The following is a 25,615-nucleotide window of genomic DNA, read 5'->3' on the forward strand; positions in this document are numbered from 1 at the left end:
CAGAGTCAGAGATGGTGATTCATAGAGTTGAGTGATGATTCCCCCCCACCCCCTTGGAGTTTTTTGAGTTAAGAAACTTAAAAACCTGTACCGAGCTATGGGGTACCCTGTGATGTTTCAATATTAGCATCTAGTTTTCTGGAAGTGGAAACTTTTAATAAGATTTTTCTTACCCACCTGGGGTTTTCATTCCTGCTGTGCCAGTGTGGACCTAAGCCCCAGGACCCTCGAAAGGGCTGCGGATGAAGATGACAAGTGTCCGCTGCAAGCTGGCCCAGTATCTAGAGGACCTCGAGGATGTGGACCTCAGGAAATTCAAAATGCACTTGGAAGATTATCCACCCGAGAGGGGCTGCATCCCACTCCCCAGGGGCCAGATGGAGAAGGCCGACCATTTGGATCTAGCCACACTCATGATCGACTTCAATGGGGAGGAAAAGGCATGGGCCATGGCTGTGGGGATCTTTGCAGCTATCAACAGGAGAGACCTCTGGGAAAAAGCTGAGAAGGACCAACCAGAGTGGAGTGAGTGAACAAGAAGATTTTTCTTCTTACAGTAAAGTACACGTAACCTAAAACGTAGAATTTTGGTAATTTCAAGTATATGGCTTAGTAATAAGGAAACTCATATTGTTGTGCAACCAGCTTCCAGAGCACTTTTTATCTTGCACAACGGAAGCTCTTAACTTACTAGGTGTTACCTAACCCCGTCTCCTAGCAACCACCTTTCTGTTTTCTGTTCCTGTGAACTTTACCACTACAGATTCCTCATGCAGGTGGAATCATGAAATGTTTGTCTCTTGTGGCTGGCTTATTTCACTTAGCAGAATGACTTCATGTATGTCAGAATTTCCTTCTTTAAAAAAGATCAATGATAAATATCCATGTATAGACTACATTTTGCTTGTCTCTTCATCTACCAGTGGGTAATTGTGTTTATGCAACATCGTCCTTTCTTGGGTTTCGAATTAGAGTCTCACATATCCCGGGCTGTCCCCAGATTCAGGATCCTCTTTCCTCTCTGCCTTCTGAGTGCTAGGAGGTTATGTCCTTTGCCACAAAGAAGTTGGCATGTTTAAAATGTTAATTTATTATCATGTTTTTTCCTCTTCTCCTGGCGGGGTATGAGAGAGTGGGAGGAAGCAGTGTGCTTCTTCTAATTCTGTAAAAACTCCCGTCGCAGTATTCACTTCCTCCCAGGAGCCTGCTGTCCCTGGTACCAGGCTCTTTACGGGTCTGTTTAGTGCTGAGGCCCACCTCTAGTTTTCCAACCAGCTCCTAGTGGATACTTGTTTGCTCTGAACAAGGGAAACGGCAGAAAGGATTCCGAGTGACCAGAACGTCACAGGCAGAGGATGCTGAGTTGGAGGGGCAGAAGGGAGTAATCACAATGGGTCATCAGATAAAGATGCTGGGTGGTGATAGCTCAGTGGTAGAGTGTCTGCCTAGCATGCACAGGGCCCTAGGTTCCATCCTACACCCCTGGGTCAGTGGAGACAAGGGGGTGCATGGCAAGCCAAGGCAATAGTGATACAGGAGAAAGAGATGGAGCTGTGTGGCGGAGAACGATGCAATCAAGTTGCATATCACAATGCAACTGTAACTGTGTCTGTACAAAGAACGAATACAGTAAGAGTGGAGTGTTAATCTAAGCAGTAGGAGTACTTACTAAGCAATTTTAGATTTTTGATACTAGAACATAAAACGTTTCTAGTTATTTATTTTGTGTGCATGTGTGTGTGTGTGTGCGCTATGGCACATATGTGGAGGTCAAAGGACACCTTGCAGGAGTTGAGTCTTTCTTTCCACCATGTGGATGCCGGGGATCAAAATCAGGTCACCAGGTTTGTGTCTTTGCTCACTGAGCCACTTGTCTCTGGCTTTTTACTAGGTAGTTGCTTCTTTCTTTCTTTTTCTTTTTTATAAAATTTATTTTGGGCCTGATATAGTGGCACACACCTTTAGTCTCAGCACTTAGGAGGCAGAGGCAGGTGGATCTACGTTAGGAGGTCAGCCTGGTCTACAAAGCAAGTTCCAGGACAGCCAGGGCTATGTAATAGAAAGACCAGGTCTCAAAAACAAAACATCCCCAAATATATGTATTTTAGGTGTATGAGTATTTGCCTGCCTGTCTATATGTGCACCATGCATGTGTTGGTACCTGAGGAGGCCAGAAGATGGCATCAGATTCCCTGGAACTGGAGTTTTAGACAGTTGTGAGCCACCATGTGGGTGCTAAAAACTGAATCCAGGTCCTCTGGAAGAGCAGCAAGGGCTCTTTATCGCTGAGCCACCACTCCAGAACACCTATACTAGGCAGTTTTGATGGATTTTGTTCCTTCAGCAACCCTATAAAGTAATTACTAGTACTATTAGCGCTTTCAAATGAATAGTATGAGCCAGGGAGATGTTCTAAATACCCAGGGCTCCCCACTCAGAGTCGGCCATAATCAGAGTAAAAAGCCAGGCAAGACTATGAAAGTACAGCTGTGTGATGTCGGCTTTCACATCTGAATTTTAAGTGTGAAAATTGTCACCAATATTTGAAGTTCTCTTTGGGTTAAAGGGAGATCTTACATAAGAATTATGTTGAGAGCTTGGTTTGCATGAATGTCTAGATTTTTGTTTTGTGATCTCATTGCTAGTCACGCTTTCTTTTCTTTTCTTTCTTTCCTTCTCTCTTATCATTCTTTCTTTAGAAAGGGTCTCACACAGCTCAGGTTTGCCTCCAACTCACTGTGCAGCTGAGGACGACCTTGAACTCCTGATCCCTCTGCCTCCATCTCCCGGGTGCCAGGGTTACAGGTGTATGCTAACACCATGCCTGGCTTATGTGGTATAAGATAGACTTCATCCATGCTGTGAAGGCACTCTGCCAACTGAGCTACATTCATGGCACTATCTTACAGAATTATTTTATATCCATAAGAATACTTAACTTACCCATAAGTTCCTGTCTGTGTCCTTAATCTATTGTATACGTTTTCCTGGAGGGGACTTTGGTTACAGCATTCCTAAATTTCTCCTAGGAAGAAAGCCCAGACTATTTGGACATGTAGTTCTTGGCTGTAGGTACATGTTGGAATCTCCTTGGAGTTTTCTATGGATAATGATGCCTTAAGCCTCAGCGCAGAGTAAAAAGAACTGCTTTGAGTAGAGTCCTACTCAGAATTTTTAAATTTTTCTATGTGAATTTGTTCTGAACTACTTGACTGACTGACAATGTTCATTTCTGAAGACCTAGAAATCTAAACATGGAAGCACAGGATATGACCCAAATGGGCTACATACATGCCACAATGATCAGGGAAGGGTGAGCCTGTCAGGGGAACATTGAGGTCGGGCACATGGTCTCCAAGTTAGGCTGCTAGGGACAGCCAGGGACAGATGATGGCAAAGGAAACACCGTTTTTTCTCATATGTACTCTGATGGACTTCTGGGCCTGGTAAAGACATTCTGAGCTTGGGAACACAGTATTTAGCTGATGATTGACAGCTATCCTTTCAAAGTAAGGCAAGCAGAATCGTGCTTACTGGGCTTTTGATGACATAACTACCTGAACCATGTTTACTCCCCTCTCCCTCTACTTTTCTTTTTATTTGCTTTTCCTCTTTGAGACATGATCTCACATAGCCCAGGCTGGCCTTGAACTCACTACGTAGCTGAGGATAACTCTGAAGTTCTGATCCTCCTGCCTCCATCTCCCAAGTGCTGAGCTTCGAGGTATGTGCTGTCATGTCTGGCTAAGCCATGTTTAATTCAGAAGGAATATGGGGTAGGGGCCTTTGACCCACCCCATAGACTAGGCTCAGTTCTATCCTCTGTGTTAGGACTCTTTGATGTACTTTGTGTTTTTTCCTTTTGTGTTTAGATGATGCACATGCTTCTAATCTCACTGTGGTATGCCAGGAAGACAGCCTTGAAGAGGAGTGGATGGGTTTACTGGGATACCTTTCCCAAATATCAATTTGTAAAAAAAAGAAAGGTATGTAGGGAGCTTCCAACTTTGTTTTGAGACTTGGAAGAGAAGGTTTGGAAAAGGAGCTGGAAAGCAGGGTGGCTTGGCCACTCCACAGGTTTCCTCTCCAGGGAACAAGGCCTGCTTCAGGAAACTCACCTTTAGCTGAAGAAGTAGATGCACATTTACATGTTTGTTTTTTTTTTTTTTTTTTAAAGTCCCAGGGAAGAGGTTTACTTCAGGTAGATATGGGCTTTAGACTACAGGTATGAGGCTGAAATAACAGATTTTCTGGCTGGAGGCAGTCAGTGCCTATGGTGCCAGCTTTCTGCTCTATCGTGAGGGGGAAGACAGAGTTTGGGGGACCTGATACACTTGAGCAGTGGAGTAAAATTATACCTCCTATTTCCCTAACCCAATCCTTACTCTCTCCAGAGTACAAGCCACTTGTTTTTCTTTTAGACACATGGGCATGTTTTATATTAATTTGCATTTTATGTTGCCTCCACCCTTTTGGGAAACAGTAATAGATATATGAGATACCTGGAGAACACATTGCCACTAAGGCCTATGGCTCCCCGGCCACACAGGCTTTAGACTGGATTTTTCAGTACCTGACCTCACCTCAAATCCAATCATAAAATGGTTGGTTACTGCCGTAACAACCACGCCTCTATTGCATTGGCGAGTATACCTTGCTATATACATATGAGTGTTTGGTGAGCACATTCTCTCTAGCTGACAGTCAGCATTCTTTACCCTTTTTTTTTTTTTGCTGTTGTTGTTGTTGCTATTGGATCCTCACGATTCTCAGTGTTCCTTCTGTAAGAGCATAGGTCCCCTAATAGATTATTGTTGGGGAATAGATGTGTGGGGGCTTTTCCTGGATTCTACCTTCCTGTCTCTGCTGCAGATTACTGTAAGATGTACAGAAGACATGTGAGAAGCAGGTTCTACTGTATCCAAGATAGAAATGCACGTCTGGGTGAGAGTGTGGACCTCAACAAACGCTACACTCAGCTACAAATGGTCAAGGAGCATCCCAGCAAGCAAGAGAGGGAGCATGAACTACTGACCATTGGCAGGACCAAAATGTGGGACAGCCCCATGAGTTCCATTAAGCTGGAGTTGCTATTTGAGCCTGAGGATAAGCACACAGAGCCTGTGCACACAGTGGTGTTCCAGGGAGCAGCAGGCATTGGGAAAACAATACTAGCCAGGAAGATTATGTTGGACTGGGCATCTGGGAAGCTCTTCAAAGACAAATTTGATTATGTATTCTTTATCCACTGTCGAGAGGTGAGCCTCAGGACACCAAGGAGTCTGGGAGACCTGATTGTCAGCTGCTGGCCTGATCCAAAGCCACCACTGTGCAAGATCCTGCATAAGCCTTCCAGGATCCTCTTCCTCATGGATGGCTTTGATGAGTTGCAAGGGGCCTTTGATGAGCACATTGGAGAGGTCTGCACAGACTGGCAGAAGGCTGTCAGGGGAGACATCCTGCTGAGCAGCCTCATCCGAAAGAAGCTGCTGCCCAAGGCCTCTCTGCTCATAACAACGAGGCCGGTAGCCTTGGAGAAACTGCAGCATCTGCTGGACCACCCTCGCCATGTAGAGATCCTAGGTTTCTCTGAGGCCAAAAGGAAGGAGTATTTCTTTAAGTATTTCTCAGATGAGCTGCAGGCCAGGGAAGCCTTCAGGCTGATCCAAGAGAATGAGATCCTCTTTACCATGTGCTTCATCCCCCTGGTCTGCTGGATTGTGTGCACAGGGCTGAAGCAGCAGATGGAGACTGGGAAGAGTCTGGCACAGACCTCCAAGACCACTACTGCCGTCTATGTCTTTTTCCTCTCCAGCCTGCTGCAGTCCCGAGGGGACATGGAGGAGCATCTCTTCTCTTCCCACCTACAGGGGCTCTGCTCACTGGCTGCAGATGGAATTTGGAACCAGAAAATCCTATTTGAGGAGTGTGATCTGAGGAAACACGGCCTGCAGAAGACAGATGTCTCTGCTTTCCTGAGGATGAACGTGTTCCAGAAGGAAGTGGACTGTGAGAGATTCTACAGCTTCAGCCACATGACCTTCCAGGAGTTCTTTGCTGCTATGTACTATTTGCTGGAAGAGGAGGAAGAGGGGGTGGCTGTGAGGAAGGGACCAGCAGGTTGTTTGGATCTTCTGAACCGAGATGTGAAGGTCCTCCTAGAAAATTACGGCAAGTTTGAAAAAGGCTATCTGATTTTCGTGGTCCGTTTCCTCTTCGGCCTTGTGAACCAGGAGAGAACCTCCTATTTGGAGAAGAAATTGAGTTGCAAGATCTCTCAGCAAGTCAGACTGGAGCTGCTGAAATGGATTGAAGTGAAAGCCAAGGCCAAGAAGCTGCAGAGACAGCCCAGCCAGCTGGAACTGTTCTACTGCCTGTATGAGATGCAGGAAGAAGACTTTGTGCAGAGGGCCATGGACCACTTTCCCAAAATTGAGGTCAACCTCTCTACCAGAATGGACCATGTGGTGTCCTCCTTTTGTATCAAGAACTGTCACCAGGTGAAAACACTTTCTTTGGGGTTTCTCCACAACTCCTCCAAGGACGAAGAAGAAGAGAAAGGAGAGAGTCAACACTTGGCCCAGGTCCAGTGTGTTTTCCCAGAGCCCCACACTGCCTGTCCTTCCAGGTAAGGAAATTTGACTTCAAACAGATGGAGCCTGTGCCTTATGCTTTCTGGCTCTTTTCCTTGGTCCTTACTTCCTCTCCTCACTTTCCGATTTTCCAAATATAATTGCCAAGCTTCGTGATGGTGTGACTGCCACCCTTTTGATGGTAGAGAGTGACTTGTGCTAGGGGTCAAGTCCAGGACCTCAAACATGCCAGTCAAGCTTTCTACCAACTGAGCTCCATTCCCATTCCTCAGCCTCTGCATTTAATTTCTTTATTCGTTCTACCTACATGTATGCCTGCACACCAGAAGAGGGCACCAGATCTCATTACAGATGGTTGTGAGGCACCATGTGGTTGCTGGAAATTGAACTCAGGACCTCTGGAAGAGCAGCCAGTGCTCTTAACCTCTGAGCCATCTCTCCAGCCCAGCCTCTGCATTTAATAAGAGCTACAGGGTGTTCCTACGTGAATCCCTGCAAATGACTGTAAAAGTAAAAACTAGCAATATAGATGGTGTCACTTTTAAGATTCTGACTTTACTTTTATGGCTGCAGCGCCGTCTCAGGATTTTCCACAGCAGTCCCGATGCAGTTGGGCAGCCTGAGTCAAAGATGCTCCTTGGATGGACCATTCAGTGTCACGTCCAGGCCAGGGGCACAACAGCTGTCTAATGTTGGAAGGGGGTGCCTGAGGGTGTTTGCAGTAAGCCTAAAGCTTACTTCTTCAAATCTCAAAAGGAACCTCTCTACCCAAGGCTCACCAGCCTGCTTCCCTCTGAGTGAACAGTGGATTTATAACTTGACATCCAGGAGACTTTTCTATGAATAGGTGCCTGGAGCCCTGTCCTGAGCTCTAGTTTGTTATCATTAGAAACCAATGTTCTTTTCTGTCCTTCTTCCTGCCATTCTAGATTGGAGAGCTGCTACCTCACATCTAGCTTCTGCCAAGGCCTCTTCTCCACTCTAAGCACCAACCAGAACCTCACAGAACTGGACCTCAGTGACAATACCCTGGGGGATCCGGGCATGAGGGTGCTGTGTGAGGCACTCCAGCTTCCGGGCTGTAACATTCAGAGACTGTGGTAAGTCTCCAGTGTGTGTGTGTGTGTGTGTGTGTGTGTGTGTGTGTGTGTGTGTGTAGAGAGAGAGAGAGAGAGAGAGAGAGAGAGGAAAATGAATGGGAGGAGACACTAGAGAGGGATCTTTGATGGGTCTGGTCAGTTGTTCCCAGGCTGCTGTAAAAAAGGACCAAGAACCAAACCCTAAAGGCTTTAACATTTTTTTACCTCAGGTTTGGATGCTAAAGTCCAAAATCACTCAACCACTGGTTGGTTCTGAGTCTGTCCCTGGCTTGTAGATGGCCACTTCCTTGATTCTTTGTATCGTCTCCCTGCTGGGTGTCCATGCTCTAACCTCTTACAGCCTTCTCTTGTGTCTGACACCGGTCCAAGTGGACTAGGGTCAACACTGTGGATGCAGGCTAACTAGGAAGTTGCCTATTTCCAAATATGGTCCCACCCTGTGGGCTTCTGGGGTGGAACTGTGACACATGAAGCTTTGGAGGAACGCATTATAAATGGACAGGCTGAGTGGACTGTGGGAAGTTTGGGAAGCTTTAGGTGGGGAAGATGAAGAAGAACTGAAAAGAACTGTTTCTAGGTGGCAAAACAAAAGCTCTGTCTTCCATCCTCTCATGGACCGGGCTTCTGGGTGAGAACTGGGAAGTTTCATCATGGATGCTAATGGCTGACAGTATCAGAACACACCAAAGTGTTGTAGGGATGTGAATTTCACGTACCCCATTCTATGCTCTATTTTATTTAAGTAATTGACTCTGAATATATGGAATAAGGAAATATTTAAATTAAAAAGAATACAATTAAGCCGGGCGGTGGTGGCGCACGCCTTTAATCCCAGCACTCGGGAGGCAGAGCCAGGCAGATCTCTGTGAGTTCGAGGCCAGCCTGGGCTACCAAGTGAGTCTCAGGAAAGGCGCAAAGCTACACAGAGAAACCCTGTCTTGAAAAACCAAAAATAAATAAATAAATAAATAAATAAATAAATAAATAAATAAATAAATAAATATAAAAAAAGAATACAATTAAAAAAGAAAATTTCTATTTTTTTCTTTTCTCTAAAAAAAGTGTGTGTTGTGTATGTTATCTGTGTGTGTGTGTGTGTGTGTATGTGTGTGTGTGTGTGTGTGTGTGTGTGTATGTGTGTGAATGTGGGCCTACATGTCACAACATGCATGTGGAGTCAGAGGGCAACTTTGGAAACTGATTCCTGGGATAGAACTCAGGCCACTAGGTTTGGGTGGCAAGAACATTTACCCACAAAGTCACTTCAACTGGCCCTAATGTGGGGAACTAACTAAATTCCGAAGAAAACTCCTTGAATTCCTTTTGAGACAGTGCTGGTAGTGACGTCATTCTTTTGTGCTTACTCTCACCTCTTTTTTAAAAATTTTATAATTAATTTAATTTTACATATCAGCCATGGATTCCCCTGTCCTCCCTCTTCCCACTCCCCCCCCCCCCCCCCCCCCCCCCGCCGCCTGCCCTCTCCCCAACCCACTCCCCATTCCCATCTCCTCCAGGGCAAGGTCTCCCCTGGGGATTCAGCTCAGCCTGGTAGATTCAGTTGAAGCAGGTCCAGTCCCCTCCTCCTTTCACCCAGGCTGAGCAAAGTGTCCCAGCGTGGGCCCCAGGCTCTCACCTCTTAAAGGTTTCAGCACACCTCACATCACCACACTGAAGAACAAGCTTCTGACACGTGGCCTCCTGGGGACACACGTGGCCTCCTGGGGACAAACCACCATCAGACAACAGTGCACGGAATGAATCACAGTTGTAATCAGTGGCTGATCTAAGCTGTGTGGGGCACTGACAGAGACCGGATGCTTACACAGGCACTGGTCCTGGGCTTTGCCTCAGCTTTGCTGACATTCGCCACAGCTCTTCTTTGTGGAGATCTGTTCACTAGGAAGGAAACTGAGTCAATTCTACCTAGACTGGGAAAACGCTAATGACCAGCCCAGCATAGAGAGACTCCGACTGTTCTTCCCCCATCCCTCCTATCCGTGTCTTCCTGGTTGTGGCGTTGGTAACCCTGCCCCACCCAGCGGAATAGGAACTTTATGAGAACACCTGTCGGCTCTGCTTCCTAAATTTCTCTTCAGTGTAGAGAGAGCACCGCGATTAGATTGTCAAGCAAAACCGGCGAGAGCATGATGCTTGTAAAGACTCTCTGTTGTGTAGATGAGGACCCCAGTGACTCAAGCCTAGTGAGGGTGCTTCAACTGTTAGAAATTCCTGGGGACAGGAGCTCTAGGCTCACCACCCTTTGGTTTACAAACCGGGATGCATCCTTTGTGCACCTGAAAGTGGATGAACACGTGCTTGGGGCACTCACCACAAGGGTCCCTACACCATAGCTTTGGGCTATGACCGGGTGAGCAGTAGCCCACTTCTTACATGTCCTGGGCATTGCTCAGGAACTCTTGGGTTACTCCGGGACACACCTGCTCCTTCCTGCCTGGTGCAGAAACCCAAGTCCAGACTGGAAGACAATAGCTATGAAGGAGGCGATGAGTCAGCTCTCCCTCCATTTGATGAACACCTGAAATGTCAGCTCAAAGGAGGGAAGATTGCTTTGTCTCAGGGTTTTAGTCCATGATCAGTTCAGTCTGTTGTTTGAGCCCGCCACAAGACAGAATATCACGGTAGCATTATGTAGTACAGGAGTCTCTGCACATCATGATGGCTAAGGAGAGGAGGAAGAGATAGAGATGGAAAGAAACAGAGACAGACGATGAGAGAGAGAGAGAGAGAGAGAGAGAGAGAGAGAGAGAGAGAGAGAGAGAGAGAGAGAGAGAGAGAGAGAACAGTATTCCTTTAAGGTCACCCCCCTCAGTGTCCACACTGGTCCCACAAGTCTTCCTCCAGACTCTACCTCCCAGAGGTTTCACCACCGCCCCATAGTTTGAACATGTGGGTCTGGGACACGTGTAGGATCCAGATTCTGATGGGGCCACACTCCGATGTCTGATTCCGTACTTAATTCGAAGGTTGGGGCGCTGTGGACTTACCCATCAATGCTGTTTCGACATCTCCTCTGTCCTGAGCAGCAGCCAGAAGCTGGTGGAGCTGGATCTGAGTGACAACGCCCTGGGGGACTTTGGAGTCAGACTTCTGTGCGCAGGTCTGAAGCACCTCTTCTGCAATCTGCAGAAACTGTGGTGAGTCTGGCCCACCCCTCAGGGAGCTCTGCCCTGAGGTCCCTTTCAGGAACTCCGCTTCGGGGAGACACCACTAGCTATCTGCGCATGTGTGAGGACTGGAGTGTTCTCAGTGGCCAGGAGGACTTCCCGTGTTTCCTTCTGCTAGTTTTCCTAGTCGTTTAACCAACCAGCGATTGCTGTGGGGAAAGCTTCCTGTGAAAACATAACAGTGGTGTGTATGTGTGTGCAAATAATCAAATAAACTATGCCTGTCTTTAAGGTATCTGAGAAAATAAAAGCACTGCAAGGCATCATGGTAGAAGAGCTTTGAGAGTTCATAACAGGCCCTCAGGCCTCTCACTAAACAGGAAAAAAGTGGGGGTATGGCAACGGAGGCACTTCATTTGTTCTGTGCCGTCCTTCCTGGATGCTTCTGGGAGACTCGAATTCTAAGGAGATAAGAAAGCGCTTGAGGGCTGAGGATGCAGCTCCCTGGGTACAGTGCTTGCCTAGCATACATGAGGCCCCAAGTTTGATCCCCAGCACCGCATGAAAAACCACTGAACCAGATGTGGTGGCAGAAAGATCAAAAGCTGGGGCCGGCCTGGGCTCCATGAGACTGTGTCTCAAAACAAAACAAACAAACAAACAAAGAAACAACAACAACAACAAACCCACCTGATCCGGTGGTGGCAGGCTCCTGTTTCATCACCATGACTTCCTTTTCTTTTCTTTTTTCTTTCTTTCTTTTCTTTTTCCAAGACATGGTCTCATTATGTAGTTCTGTCTGTCCTGGAACTCCCTCTGTAGACCAGGCTGGCCTTGAACTCACAGAGATCCACCTGCCGCTGCCTCCCGAGTGCTGGGATTAAAGGTGTGTGCTGCTACACTCAGCTTCATCACCGTGATTAATATAGACAACAAACCCACAACAAACGAATAAGGAACTAGACTAGTGTCAGTAAGGACTCAGGGAACTGGAACTTTTTGGCATTCTAGTGTGATGGTTCTTAACCTGTGGGTTGTGACCCCTTTGGGGATTGCATGACCCTTTCCGGGGGGCCACTTAAGAGCATCAGAAACCACAGATGTTTATATTATGATTTTTAACAGTTACAAAATTACAGTTATGAAGTAGCAATGAAAATAATGTTATGGTTGGGGGTCACCACAACATAAGGAACTGTATTAAAGGGTCACAGCATTAGGAAGGTCGAGAGCCACTGACATAGTGGGAATGTAAAAGAGCAGCAAGCATGGCTGTAAAACAAGGAAGCAAGAGTGCAAAACATGGCAGGCAGCATGGTGGTTCTCCCACAACTGAGTATCGGGCTGTATCGGATCCATGGGTTTTGGGGTGTGCCCGCTGGCTGTGCAACCACGTTTGCACACATCAGATCCACAGCGTGTCAGTAACAGCAGCCAAAAGCTAGAAACGTCTTTGCGTCCATTCATGGACACAGGGCAGAAAGTGGTATTTGCACACACACGGCTTTGAACGAATTCGGACACTTGCTGAAAAGTAGACAAAGCCTTGGAGGTGTTCCACTGAGAGACACCTGTCACCAAAGGGCAAACACTGTAGTGACACTTAGGTTAGTACCGTGGACACTTGAATTTGTAACAGAAGGCATAGGTGGTAGCTTCCAGGCTATAAGGTGAGGAATAAGTGGGGAGTTTGGTTTGTTTGTTTGTTTGTTTGTTTGTTTGTTTTTAATGGGTAGAGAGTTTCAGTTTCAGATAGTGGTGATGGCCGCTCTAAAGGGCACTGAGTTGTGCTGTGTTTTTTCTCTTTTGGGTGCTGGGAGCTGAACCTAGATCCTCTAACATGCTGGGCAAGCATTCTGCCCCAGCCCCTTCCCTTTTCATCTTGAGGCGGGATCTTGCTAAGTTGCCCAGGTGCCCTTTATCTGGAGACTCTCTCGCCTCAGCCTCCTGAGTAGCTGGGACTGCAGGTCTCTGCTCCCAGGCCTCAGTGGGCATGCCATGGAGCTTGTGTGGAGGTCAGAGGACAGCTCTTTGGAGTCAGCTCTCTCCTACTATGTGGGTTCTGGGATTAAACTCGGGTTGTCATGCTTGGTAGCAAGTGCCTTGACTCACCGAGCCATCTCCCCGGTCCCCATGTGTACATTTTATTTCAATAAAAACAGATGAAGGGAGTAGGGGAGATGTTCTAGTGCAGGAATGGGCTTATTACCTGTTACTTCACCAGACGGGAAGGGGATGAGGGTTATGTGGAGCTGAGGTGTAGACTTCAGCTGAGGGGAGCAGCAGCAGCGGTACCATCTCCTAGCACACGGTGCAGAGTACATGAGAGATGGCATTGACCTTGTCCCCTCTGCATGGAAGGTTGGTCAGCTGCTGTCTCACATCTGCGTGTTGTCAGGATCTCGCATTGGCTCTGAGCTCCAACCGTTCTCTGACCAGACTGTACATCGGAGAAAACGCCTTGGGGGATTCAGGAGTTCAAGTTTTGTGTGAAAAAATCAAGCACCCACAGTGTAACTTGCAGAAGCTGGGGTAAGTAAGTCTTTGTCTCTCCGTGGAAAATCTGATTCTTTTCAGAGACAGTTTATTTGGAAAACATGGATGGGGCCACTCTAGAAAAGATCCACCAGCCAGAGATGAAGGTGGGAATTGCAGCATCAGCATCGGAAGTGGTTTGAAGCATCAGATTCATGTAGCACAGAGTTGGGATTCTGCTCTGCAGATTCAAGTAGCCATGGGTTTAACCAGCTGTGGGGTAAAAATATTAGGAAAAATTATGTCTGTATTTAACATATATGAACCTTCCGCTTTGTGATCATTCTCTGAACAATACAGCATAATAACTACTTATGGTGTAACGCATATGCCATGAGAAGTATCATAAGTAACCTAGAGATAATTTACAGTTGAAGGGAGGATGTACAGAGGTGATATGCAAATACTCTGCCATTTTACACGAGGGACATGAACATCTGCAGATTTTGACACCTGTGGGGTGTCTTGGAGCCGGTTACCCAAGGACACTGGGGGACAGTTGTATTACTGCTGGTCAGGCAAGTCCTATTGGCTTATAGCAGTATAGTCGGAGCTTCTTAGGGGTTGTGCAGCCCTATTTCTCCATTGAGCACAGGCTACTCTTGCTTCTGAGACATTCACAAGAACAGTAACCCGTTTAATGTGAACACTTTCAAGATGCATATTACTTCTGCAAAGCGTATCCTCTGCACTGAGTTCTCATCCCCCTGCCACAGCGTCTTAGGTTCTGAGCTCTGGTGACTGCCTTTCTCTACAGGGCTTAGAGTAGCAGCCCCAGTCTCTGGTTCCCAAAGACAACATCATACTTATGTGGCATGATGTCTCTAAATCCTTAGCTGTGAAGTAGCTCAGCATCAGCACCAGTCATCAATGCCTGCGTTTAGAGAGGCCCAGGAGCTTCAGATCTTTGCCTGTGGATGCTGGCTAGAAAGTAGACACCCTGGTGTGATTTCCCAGCCCACACCTCTGTGAGCAGGATGCCCTCAGCCTGGGTATATTTTGCAATTGCACCCTCTGCAGGGCTTCAGCATTTGATTCTAACTGCAGCCTGTCAGCTAGGAAAGACTAAATGTCCATTCTGTCAATATCTAAAAATAAAACAAACAAACCAAATATGTCTTTATTCATATTATTGATAGAAATGACAGCTAGATAAATATTTAGGACACAATAAAACAAGCTGAGCATAGTGGTGCAGGCCTCCCAGTGCTTGGGAGGCAGAGGCAGGTGGATTTCTGTGAGTTTGAAGCCAGCCTGGTCCACATAGTGAGTTCCACAGCCAGAGCTATGTATGAGATCCTGCCTCAGAAAAAAGGTAAATGTAAAAGGTGAGTCTGGATATGTGGTTCAATTGGTAGGATTCTTGCTCAGCATGTGTGATGCCTTGGATTCCATTCCTAGTGCAGAATAAACCTGGTTGTGTGTGCAGTACTGTAATCCTAGCACTTGGGAGGGAAAGGCAGGAAGATCAGAAGTTCGAGTCATCCTCAGTTACATAGTGAGTTTGAGACTAGCCTGGGCTACATGAAATCATGTCTTTAAAAAAAAAAATCCAAAAAACCCAACACTAACAAGATAGACATTTTTCTGAGAGATAATCAATTATTCATAATTAACAACCAATATTAATTGTAAGCTCTGATGCTTCCTTGGGCTTGTCCCATTAGCCCAGCCCCAGACATTACCAAACTGCTTTCCTAAAATGCTACAGGTGCTGCTATGGCTCTTCCCCAGCGAAGCAGCTTCTGATGCTCTTTTTGATCCACTGATATGATCTGGCCTCTGAGCTCTGTTGAGGGTGCCGATGGTAGAAGTGATCTTGTTTCCCCACACAGCACTACAGGGAAGGGGTCATCAGTAGACCACAGAACAGCGTGTAGTCTGTGTTGCCCTCAGGATCCTGCCCCGACTCCTGTCTGTCTGTCTGTCCCAGCCCTTAGCTTGGCTCATGCCTGGAGTTTTGCTTTGTATATCATTTCCTCCTTGATCTTCTTTCCCTGTTTGCTGCTGTCCTTGTTGATCTGATAGGTTCCTCCTCTGTAGATTCTTCATGGACTTCTCTTCCTGTGATCCGCAGCTTTTGCCACTGATTTTTGGCTATTTGTTTCTACACTCTCTAAGATATCTTATGTACCCGTAAGGGCCAATAACTACCCATAGACAGATGTCTTCCCAAACCTGGATGCCACTTACGAGTCTTGCTACAAAAACAACATACTTAGTTTAACATAATGAATTATCCGGGTATGTGAAGCTAAAAGTGAAGAATGTCTCTGTCTCTGGAGAAAGCCACTTGCAAACCTGGCAAGCAAAATTCCAGACCCTGTGTTATACACAAACACCCATCCACACATATATCCACACATCATCAATTACTTTATCAATCCACATGTTAATCCAGGCAACTACTCATCAATATATTCATCTAAGTATCCATCTTTCTATCTAAATATCCTGTATGAATGATTTTACTAAGGTTGCTATAGCATAGTATCCAAAACTTAATGGCTTTAACATAAATGTATTGTTTCTCAATTTTGGAGGTAGGGATTAAGGCATTAGCTGGGTTGGTTCCTCTGAGGGCCATGAGCAAGGGTGTATTCTTTTGTTTCTCTTCCTTGGCTTGTACATTTGTGTCACTTGATGTGGCCTTCATCTTTACACAGGATTCTCCCTGGGTCTCTGTGTATGACACTGAGTCCCAAATTCTGGGTCTAAGGTTTTATTTATTTATTTTTAATTATGTGTGTGAGTGTGTATCGGGGGAGGCTACTGCAGCTGAGCGTGGTGCCAAGGAGATGGGAGGATGCCCGGTCCCGCGGGCCAGGTTATTTGATGAGACCCGAGGAGGCACCTCCTGAAAGATCAATGGGGGCGAGAGAGAAAGGAGACCAGGCGCGTAAAGGAAGACAGAGACATTCTGAGTTGCGTCGAGGTCTCATTTATTGACTGGGTGTTGAGGCTTATAAACAGGGCTTCAGGCAGGGAGGGGGAACAGGGGAAGCACGGAGAGAAGGATGGAAAATTCCTAAGGGAGGGTGAGGTCACTTTGGTCCCAGGCCCCTGCACCTGGCTGATTAGCACGTACTCCAGGAAGTTGTACAGCCCAAGGTTAGGCCAGGAACTTCCTGCCTTTGTAAGGCTTGATAAAGTAAGGACACTGCTGTCCGGAATCAGTCCCCAACAGGAGGAAGGCACCGGATCCCCTGGAACTGGCATTATGGTGGTGATCTGCCTGACATGGGTACTGGGAACAAACTGGGGTCTTCTAGAAGAGCAGCAGGCTCTCTTTACTGCTGAGCCATCTCTCCAGTCAGAAGCTCTGATTTTGATGAGGATGTCAGTCGTATTAGATTTGGGCCCAGCGAATGACCTCATCTTAGCCAACTATATCTGTGAGGTTTGATGTCCGGTGATGGTCACATTTTTGTTTTCAAAACAGAGCGTCCTAGTTAGGGTTTCTATTGCTATGAAGAAATACTATGACCATGGAAACTTTTATAAAGGAAAAGCATTTAATTGGGGTGCGTCTTAGTTAGGGTTTCTATTGCTGTGAAGAGACACCATGACCATAGAAACTCATATAAAGGAAAACATTTAATTGGGGCTGGCTTATAGTTCAGAGGTTTAGACAATTGTCCTCATGGTGGGAAGCAAGGCAGCATGCAGGCAAACACAGTGTTGGAGAAGGACTCTAGCACCATCTTGACTCACAGGCAACAGGAAGTAGCCTTTCTCACTGGACGTGGCTTGAGCATGAGAGTCCTCAAAGCCCGCCTCCACAGTGACACACTTCCACCAATAAGGCTACACCCACTCAAACAAGGCCACACCTCACAATAGTGCCACTCCATTTAGGGGCCATTTTCTTTCAAACCACCACAGGTGGCTTACATTTTCAGAGATTTAGTAAATTATCATCATAGTGTGAGTGGTTACAGGAAGACATGGTGCTGGAGAGTGAGCTGAGATTCCTACATCTTGACCTGCAGGCAACAGGAAGTAGTCTGAGATACTGGTCGTGACTTGAAAATATATGAGGCCTCAAAGCCCAACCCCCACAGTGACACACGTCCTCCAACAAGGCCACACTTCCTAATAATGCTATTCCCTATGAGCTTATAGGGGCCAATTACATTTAAACTACCACACAGTGTTTCTTTGTGCAGCCTTGGCTGTCTTGGAACTAGCTCTGTAGATCAGGATGGCCTTGAACTCACGGAGATATGCCTGCCTCTGCCTCCTGAGTGCTGGGATTAAAGGTGTATGCCACCACTACCAGGCTATGGTCACATTTTAAAGACCTGGAACTTCAACATCTGATGTTTTGGGAGGACAGAATTCAACCCAACAGTGAAGTTAGCTATTTAAAGTAGAAACATAATAGAAACATTTTTTTAACTTGCTTTTCATTTATCTGGCTAAATTTCCATATGGCTTCATGAAGACCTAGTTTGGAGCACAACACCCCACAGTACCTCACCATCATTTATCCAGCCTCTCATTAAGTCAAGAACCTTTCAGCAAGTTTCTCCATTTTTACTGGTACAAATCACTCTATAAAACCCATGCTTGCATATATAACTTTATGTGTGTGTGTGTGTGTGTGTGTGTATTTCTTTCACAATAGATCCCTAATGTGGAATGAACAAACTAAAAATTTTAGGCATTTTATCTATTATTATTTTCTTCTCTTGAACTTTAGTGTAGTGTCTCTGGTTGCACAATACATTTTAGTCCCGCGTCCCCTGTGTTACAGAGTGTCACACATGGGCACATGAAACTTGGCTTAGCTATTATAACCCCCTCCCCTCCAGCACTGTTAGACCCATCCCTGACCCTGCTCTAACTTGCTGAGCAGGATTCTTTCCAGAGATTTCCCAGTAAGTTCACAGAGGGCAGTCACACATTTCCACTACTTTCAGTTCCTTCCTCATCTTGGCTGTGGTGATATAGTGTGTACCTTAATAAACTTGCCTGAGGATCAGAGGACAGAGCCAGCCACTAGATTAGACATAGAGGTCAGATAGTGGTGGCACACGCCTTTAATCCCAGCATGTGAGATCTCATTCCTTTGCTTGGGAAGCACACACGTCTTTAATCCCAGGAAGTAATGTGGCGGGGCAGAGAAAGGTATACAAGGTGTGAGGAAACAGGAACTCACTCTCCTGTTAGGCTGAGGATTTTGTAGAGGTAAGAACTAGTGGCAGGCTGTTCTGCTCCTCTGATCTTTCAGCTTTCACCCTGATATCTGGCTCTGGGTATTTTATTAAAAGACCATCTAAGATTCAAACAACACTTGGCTTTTCCTTTCTTTCTTTCTTTTTCTTTGGGGGAGGGGCAGTTATCATCCCATCTTCCCCTCATTCCAAATTGTATTGAATTAGTTTTCTGTTCTAAGGGCCTGGCCTGCTTTTCTACTTTTATCATAATCTCTTCCTCATGGAAGTTTGTTTGACCCTATTCTTCCCACTGACAAATAGGAAGCTTTCACTATTTTTCATGTAATTATTCTGGTCAATAATTTTATCACAATTATTTATTTATTCTGTGTAGGGTGTGTGCATGCATTGGTGGGTGTGCGCGCCATTTTTTTCATGTGAGGAGAGGTTAGATGACAACTTGTAGGACTTTGTTCTCTTTCTTTCCTCATGTGGGTCACGGGGATCAAAATCAGATCATCAGGTTTGGCAGCAAAGAGCCTTTTTGCTACCGATTCATCTCACCAGTCCTTAATTATTCTGATCTCTACTTTCCTTACTTAAATGCAGAGATACGGAGGCGAGGGCTGTAGCTTAGCTGGTAGTGTTTGCCTGGCACGCAAAGGTCTGGGTTTGATCATCAGCACCTCTTAAATAGGGTGTGGCGGTGCGTGTTTGTAATCCCAGTACCTCAGAGGTGGAGGCAGGAGGATCAGAAGTTCAAAGTCACCCTAGACTACATAAGTTAGAGACCATCCTGGGTTATGGGAGATTCTGTCTCAGAAGGAAACAAAAACAAACAAACAAACAAAAAAAAAAGGGAATAAAAATAACACTTCTATCTTTAGTTGTAATAATGAAATAAAACAATCATACTTGATGCCATTATCCCACATAACAAAGTCTGACAATGTTAGAACATCTTCGGTTTCCATCACAAGACCGTTTTGTGAAACAAGGCAGATTGCTGATAAGTAGGAAAACCGCATGGCATTAACTGAATGCAGCACGTAGCAATCTGTGTTCAGGACCTAGAACGAAGCTCTCTGGTGATCAGTAACGTTTCTTGCTGCTGTGACATAACTTGACACACCTGACAAAACACACAAAGGAAAGGAGGGTTGATTTAGGTTCACAGTGTGAGGTGCAGCTCATGGGGGCACACAGTGGGGAGTGTGAGGTTCACAGTGTGAGGTGCAGCTCATGGGGGCACACAGTGGGGAGTGTGAGGTTCACAGTGTGAGGTGAGCTCATGGGGGGCACAGTGGGGGAGTGTGAGGTTCACAGTGTGAGGTGCGGCTCATGGAGGCACAGTGGGGGAGTGTGAGGTTCACAGTGTGAGGTGCAGCTCATGGGGGCACACAGTGGGGAGTGTGAGGTTCACAGTGTGAGGTGAGCTCATGGGGGGCACAGTGGGGGAGTGTGAGGTTCACAGTGTGAGGTGCGGCTCATGGAGGCACAGTGGGGAGTGTGAAGCAGCTGATACATTGTATCCACAAACAGGAAGCAGAGAGAACAATGCCCGTCCTCACTTGGCTTTTTCCTTTTCATTCAGTCTGAGACCCCAGCCCATAGAATGGTGCCACCCACATTTATGTAAGGTAAGGGTTTACACCTCAGCTAACCCGATCTAGAAAATTCCTCACAGATATGCCCAAAGATTTGTCTTGAAGGTGATTCTAGATCTTGTCAAGTTGACAGTCAATATCCAAACCATCGCAGGGGGACCGGCTGGAACTGAGATGTTGCCAGTGGGTGGGCTGACAGTATGTGGTTGTTTGATTCTTCTAAACATTTTATCATGCATGAAGCATACTCATCCCTCAGCCTCAATGGTTACCAACATTCTAATCATCTGGCTATGCCATCGCCCTCTTTTCTGTGGTATTAGGAATGAAACCCAGGGCCTCACACATCCTAGGCTTGGATTCAGGTGACTCCATGACAGTGGAAGATTGTTCTTCTCTGGCTGGATCTGGAAGCAGAGAGCATGGGCCTGAATGGGCTAGAGCTACAAGGCTCTTCCTCTAGTGACCTATTTCTTCCAGCCAGGCCACACCTCCAGAAGGTTCCACATGTCCAAACAGCCCCACCAACTGGGGACCCAGTATCCAAACATGTGCGTCTGTTGGGGAACACATACTTAAAGCACAACACTTGGCTGTAGACAATGTTCAACTTGACCCAAGAGTAGTAAACCAAAAAGTTTTGGACTGTTGTGAGGTCCCAGAGGTAAAGGCTCCCACCATCAAGCCTGACCAACTGAGTTTAATTCCTGGGACTCACAGAGTGGAAAGAAAGAGCCAACTCCCCAAAATTGTCCTCTGATCTCCACAGATGTGCATGTTCTCTCTGTCTCTGTTTCTATGTCTGTTTTTCTGTCTCTCTCACACAATGTAATAAAAAATTAAAAATTCTCATTCCATTGGTATCAATACAAATCAATGGCTTTCTGCTCTCAGAAGGACCAGACAGGTGGATGGAAGGTGTGACAGAGAGTGGATGCTGGAGAGGAGCACCTTGCCTGGCCCACACAGTCCCTGGCCCCTCTCTTGCCACATCACTGTAAGTTACAGCAAGTCACCAGAAGTCAGAATCCCCACTGAGCCTGAGTCTGCTTCCACCCCACACCTGCTCTTTGACTTTCAGGGAGACAATTTCATGACCTTTGATTTCCAACCGTGACAGAGGTGTGTACTTGTGGCTGCATTGCTCTCTTGCCAGGGTGGTGTCAGAATCCAGATGCCTCTCTGCAGTGCCAGAGGGTTACAGTTAAGGGACTGACTGTGGGGTGCTCTTTTAGATGAGGAGGTATGGAGGAGCGTCCGCTGCCAGGGAGAATCCGTGTGAGAAGTGTGGATGCATCCGCCCGTTTGCTTTTCTCTCTTTTTCTTGTGCTCATCCAAACAGAGCATATGCTGAGACCATTGTTCCTCTCTCCTGTGGGATCCAGAGACGTGGACTCATGGTTCAGATTACAGTCAAGATGCTGATTTCTGACCTTTCGGTTGGGGGATGCAGCTCCAAGCGGCGAGTAGTGCCTGAGAGAGCCTGGGCACTGAGCATGCTTCCCTCTGTTCTTCCTACAGGTTGGTGAATTCCGGCCTTACTTCCATTTGTTGTTCGGCTCTGACCTCCGTGCTCAAAGCCAGCCGGAACCTCACACACCTCTACCTGCGAAACAACGCTCTCGGAGACACGGGCCTCAAGCTCCTCTGTGAGGGACTTCTGCACCCCAACTGCAAGCTGCAAATGCTGGAGTGAGTTCCTGGGCTGACTGAGGTGTTGGGAACACGTGGTGTGAGGCAGACAGCAGAGTGACCATGAGGCAAATCTGAGTCTGGGGAGTGAGGTGTCTTTCTGGTGTCAGTTCATTTCTAGATGGTGTAAAGCTTAAACGCTGAGTTTCTGCCAACCCCAGGCACAAACCACAAACAAATTCATATGGTGTGGCATTGGTACTTTGTGGAAATCTGGGGGAAACAGCATTTTAAAAATGTCAGTTAACGTATTTCCCATACGGTTTTGGTCTGCACCATCCAGTACATTGGGAAAAGAAACTTCCGTCTAAAGTGGGTGGGGCAGGGCGGGGCGGGGCGGGGCAGGACGGGGGCGGGGCCAACAGTACTGTATAAAGCTGTTTCAAGCTGCTCATTCCCGGGCTTTTTATGCATGGAAACAATGCAGGCTAAGATCTTGGAGAGCGGGAGGGATGGATGGGTGAGGATATTTTCTTTACATCACCCTCCTTTTTTCGAAGATTAGACAACTGCAGCCTCACCTCACACTGCTGTTGGAATCTCTCCACAATGCTGACCCGCAACCGGAGCCTTCGGAAGCTGAACCTGGGCAACAATGACTTGGGCGACCTGGGTGTGGTGATGCTCTGTGAGGTTCTGAAACAGCAGGGCTGCCTTCTGCAGAACCTACAGTGAGTGCACCCTGCAGAGCTCCACGTGAGGGGCTCAGCGTGCTGAGGGGAAGGTGACCACCGCACAAAATTCAGAACTTCTCTGGATTAATTCGCATGTGGGGTTAGATGTCTCTGGGCCAGTTGTTGTGGATTTTTAAAAATACAGCGATATGGGAAAAATGATATCCAACAGTATCCAGATATTCAGACTAGATTCAATTGGGTGTGAAAAGACTTTCCATCCTGAAAAAAACCAACAATCTCTTGCAAATAAATGCCATTCAATGTGGCTGCTTTTCATTTAGATTTGCTTTTCTTTAAGGATGGGAAGTTTTTCACACTCAATTGAATCCCGAGTGGTTTGAAATCTGGAAAGCCTAGAGCAGAATGAACAAGGACCAAGAAAAGATGATTCATAGACAGCCAGAGCCGTATGACAAGGGGTCCCGGATGCCTCCAGGAGCTTGTAACTTTTAGTATGAATGGGACCGGAAGTCACTGGGAAGAGCAAAGCTGGGGATACTGATCCAGCCCAGAGCGATTGTCATGACTGAGCTGGGGGCTCAGGCTCAAAATAGCCTGGGAATTCTTGGATGTAGCCAGCTTGTATTAGTTAGCGGAAACAAAACACTATCGATTAGGTGGCTTAAACAGCAGGAGTTTATTTAACCACAGCTCTAGAAGCCAGAATGTCTAAAACGAGGCTCAGCTTATTTAGTTGCTGGAAAAGGGCTCCTTTTCACTCGCAGAGGGCTGTTTCACCATGTGCTCACACTCCAGGTGAGACAAGGAGAAAACTTGTTCCCTGATGTAAGGGTTCTAATCCCTTCACAAGGACTCTGTTCTTACCCTTTCACCTGACCCCAGTCACCACCTGAACACCTTTCCTATCACCACATTTCAGGATAGGACTCCAACACACGCGCATTTTGAAGGTGGGCAAACATACAGTTCAACCAGACGCTGTTGGAAAAGATGTAGGACCAGTGGTCCATTTCCTTAGTTAACTTTCAAGGAAACGTCAATAAAGAGGGTGAATTCAGTACTTGAGCTGGCTGTGGTGGTTCACACCAATAATCCTAGCACTCAGGAAGTGGAGGTAGGAGGATTTCTAATTTTAGGAACAGCCTCACTACATAACAAGATTCTGAATAAAAAAAAAAAATATGTGCAGACTATTTGAGAGGCATACCAAGAAACTGCAATGTGCAGATTTGTAGGAGATCTCAATTAGATAGACATATTGTAAAATATTTCCAAGACAATTGAGGAAATTTAAACACACACTGGACATTGATAGTAAGGTATGAGAGGACATTGCAGTTATCTTATTAAATATTACACAGTGAAATAACTATAAATACATGGAGTCAAGGCATCCATTCAAGTAGGTGTGGGAGGCCAATAGATGAAGCATGGTCGGCCATGGAGCTGCTTTAACTGTTGAACCTGGGGAAGGACAAGATGACCCTGGCCTCAGATTCACTAAGTAGCCCAGGCTACCCTTGAACTGTGGTACTCTTCCTGCTATCGCCTCCCAAGTGCTCCCATTATAGGTCTATACTACCACACCAGATGAGCTGACATTTTAAAGGCCCAGTCCCCAGCTTTCTGACGAGTCTAACCCAAAGCTTTCTTTATGTTTTTACAGGTTGTGTGAAATGTATTTTAATTATGAAACAAAACATGCCTTAGAAGTGCTACAGGAAGAAAAGCCTGAGCTGACCATTGTCTTTGAGCCTTCTTGGTAGGCATGGAAACAGGACTGCCAGGTGCCAAGGCCTGCTCTGTGCCCCAGAGCATCCCATCCTTCACGGTTATAAACCCTCCTCCTCCACCATCAGGACCACAGCCAGGGTTGTTCCAGTGCAGAGTCTGGAGAAAAGGCTCATGTGGGGAGCCGAGCATGTTTTCCCCAGGGAAGACATCGAGAATGTGAAACTGCTGGAGGATGCGGTTCCCATCATGTCCTCAGTCGGCAAGGTGTTCCCTCTTGGTGACTGCATGGAACCAACTTATAGAACGTTTTCTATAAGTTGTCCTTTTCTCCTCGAATGCTGTTTTTTTTAATCTCCCCCTCCCTCCCTCCCTCTCCCCCCTCATTTTCTTTACATTTGCTCACATCATTGTTTTTGTTTTTCTGTTAACTGACCGTACCGTATAAGCAGCTGGCTGTGTGCTAAATGGCAGGTTTGTGGTAGCCACTTAGCTACTCATTTGTTTTTATTTTTATAGTTATGTCTTTTTGTTTAGCTACCTGAAAACCCAGAGATTTATAAAAATCTATTTTTATATTTATTGTATGTACGTACTGCTTTTTTAAATTTAAAAATATATCTAGAATTCTTTTAAGTTATTTGTCCAAACTACTAAAAATAAATCACTTTAAACATTTAAAATACCTTTTTCGCAAAATGATTCAACTTTGGTTAATGAGGAAAAAAACGCCATCACTCAGACTTTGGAGGCGGGGTTTCAGCTGTACTAACATAGAGGTCAGCACCGCACGGGGGAAGGTTAGATCCCACGGAGAAGTGGTCCCAGGACATTCTCAAACAGAAGGATAACACAGAAATGCACCTTGCCCGTGGTTGACAGCGGCTCACAAGGGGTTTAACCATTTGAAGGGAAGCTCCTCTTCCTAAGCAGCACAGAGTACTAAATCACGAACACACACCGACCAATTGCTGTGCACACAGGAGCAACTTTTAAACCATACAGCGTTGCTCAGAGTGCAAATATTGTTTCATGTTCTCCAATGGACCCTCCAGACCTTTGCTATGGAAATGTGGTTGGTGAACTGTTAATATAGGAGATCATGCAAGGGCCAAGCAACCATGCCACTAAACACTCTCTTTAGATAAACCGCCCTTAAAAAATAGCCTATTTTTCCATTGACCTTCCAGTCCTCCCCAATCCATCACTCTGGTGCTGGTATTGCAGGTGGGTGCCACCATGCCACCATGTGATGCTGGAGCTCAAACCCAGTTCTTTGTGGATGCTTGGCAAGCGTCCCACCAACTGAGCTATAGCTTCCTAGAAAGACTCATTTAATAAGGAAAGCTATGTAGTACATAATTCAGTGCAAACTCTTGGCCTGCTTAGGAGTCTGTGTGTGTGGTGTGGGGGGGGGGGGCAGTAGTAG

General features: G+C 46.3%; 1 protein-coding gene across 1 annotated transcript; it reads left to right on the top strand.

Moving 5' to 3' along the window:
• The first annotated feature begins 215 nt into the window (after window positions 1-215).
• Nlrp3 (NLR family pyrin domain containing 3) lies at window positions 216-24,370 on the top strand. The gene is made up of 9 exons (XM_059269373.1): window positions 216-525; window positions 3,873-3,986; window positions 4,873-6,628; window positions 7,523-7,693; window positions 10,681-10,851; window positions 13,183-13,353; window positions 21,647-21,817; window positions 22,318-22,488; window positions 24,122-24,370. Exons 1-9 carry the CDS (start codon window positions 243-245, stop codon window positions 24,219-24,221), a joined length of 3,108 nt encoding a protein of 1,035 aa, XP_059125356.1. The 5' UTR covers window positions 216-242; the 3' UTR covers window positions 24,222-24,370.
• The last annotated feature ends 1,245 nt before the right edge of the window (window positions 24,371-25,615 follow it).

Source organism: Peromyscus eremicus, chromosome 8a, assembly GCF_949786415.1.
Source record: "Peromyscus eremicus chromosome 8a, PerEre_H2_v1, whole genome shotgun sequence".
In the NCBI taxonomy this organism is placed as follows: Eukaryota; Metazoa; Chordata; class Mammalia; order Rodentia; family Cricetidae; genus Peromyscus; species Peromyscus eremicus.

Excerpts from the sequence above, each read along its gene's own strand:
- Nlrp3 (XM_059269373.1), top strand. The coding sequence starts at position 243 with ATGAAGATGACAAGTGTCCGCTGCAAGCTGGCCCAGTATCTAGAGGAC. Across the intron at positions 7,694-10,680 it reads TGTAACATTCAGAGACTGTG|GTTGGGGCGCTGTGGACTTA; the intron begins GTAAGTCTCCAG and ends CTTAATTCGAAG. Across the intron at positions 10,852-13,182 it reads TGCAATCTGCAGAAACTGTG|GTTGGTCAGCTGCTGTCTCA; the intron begins GTGAGTCTGGCC and ends TCTGCATGGAAG.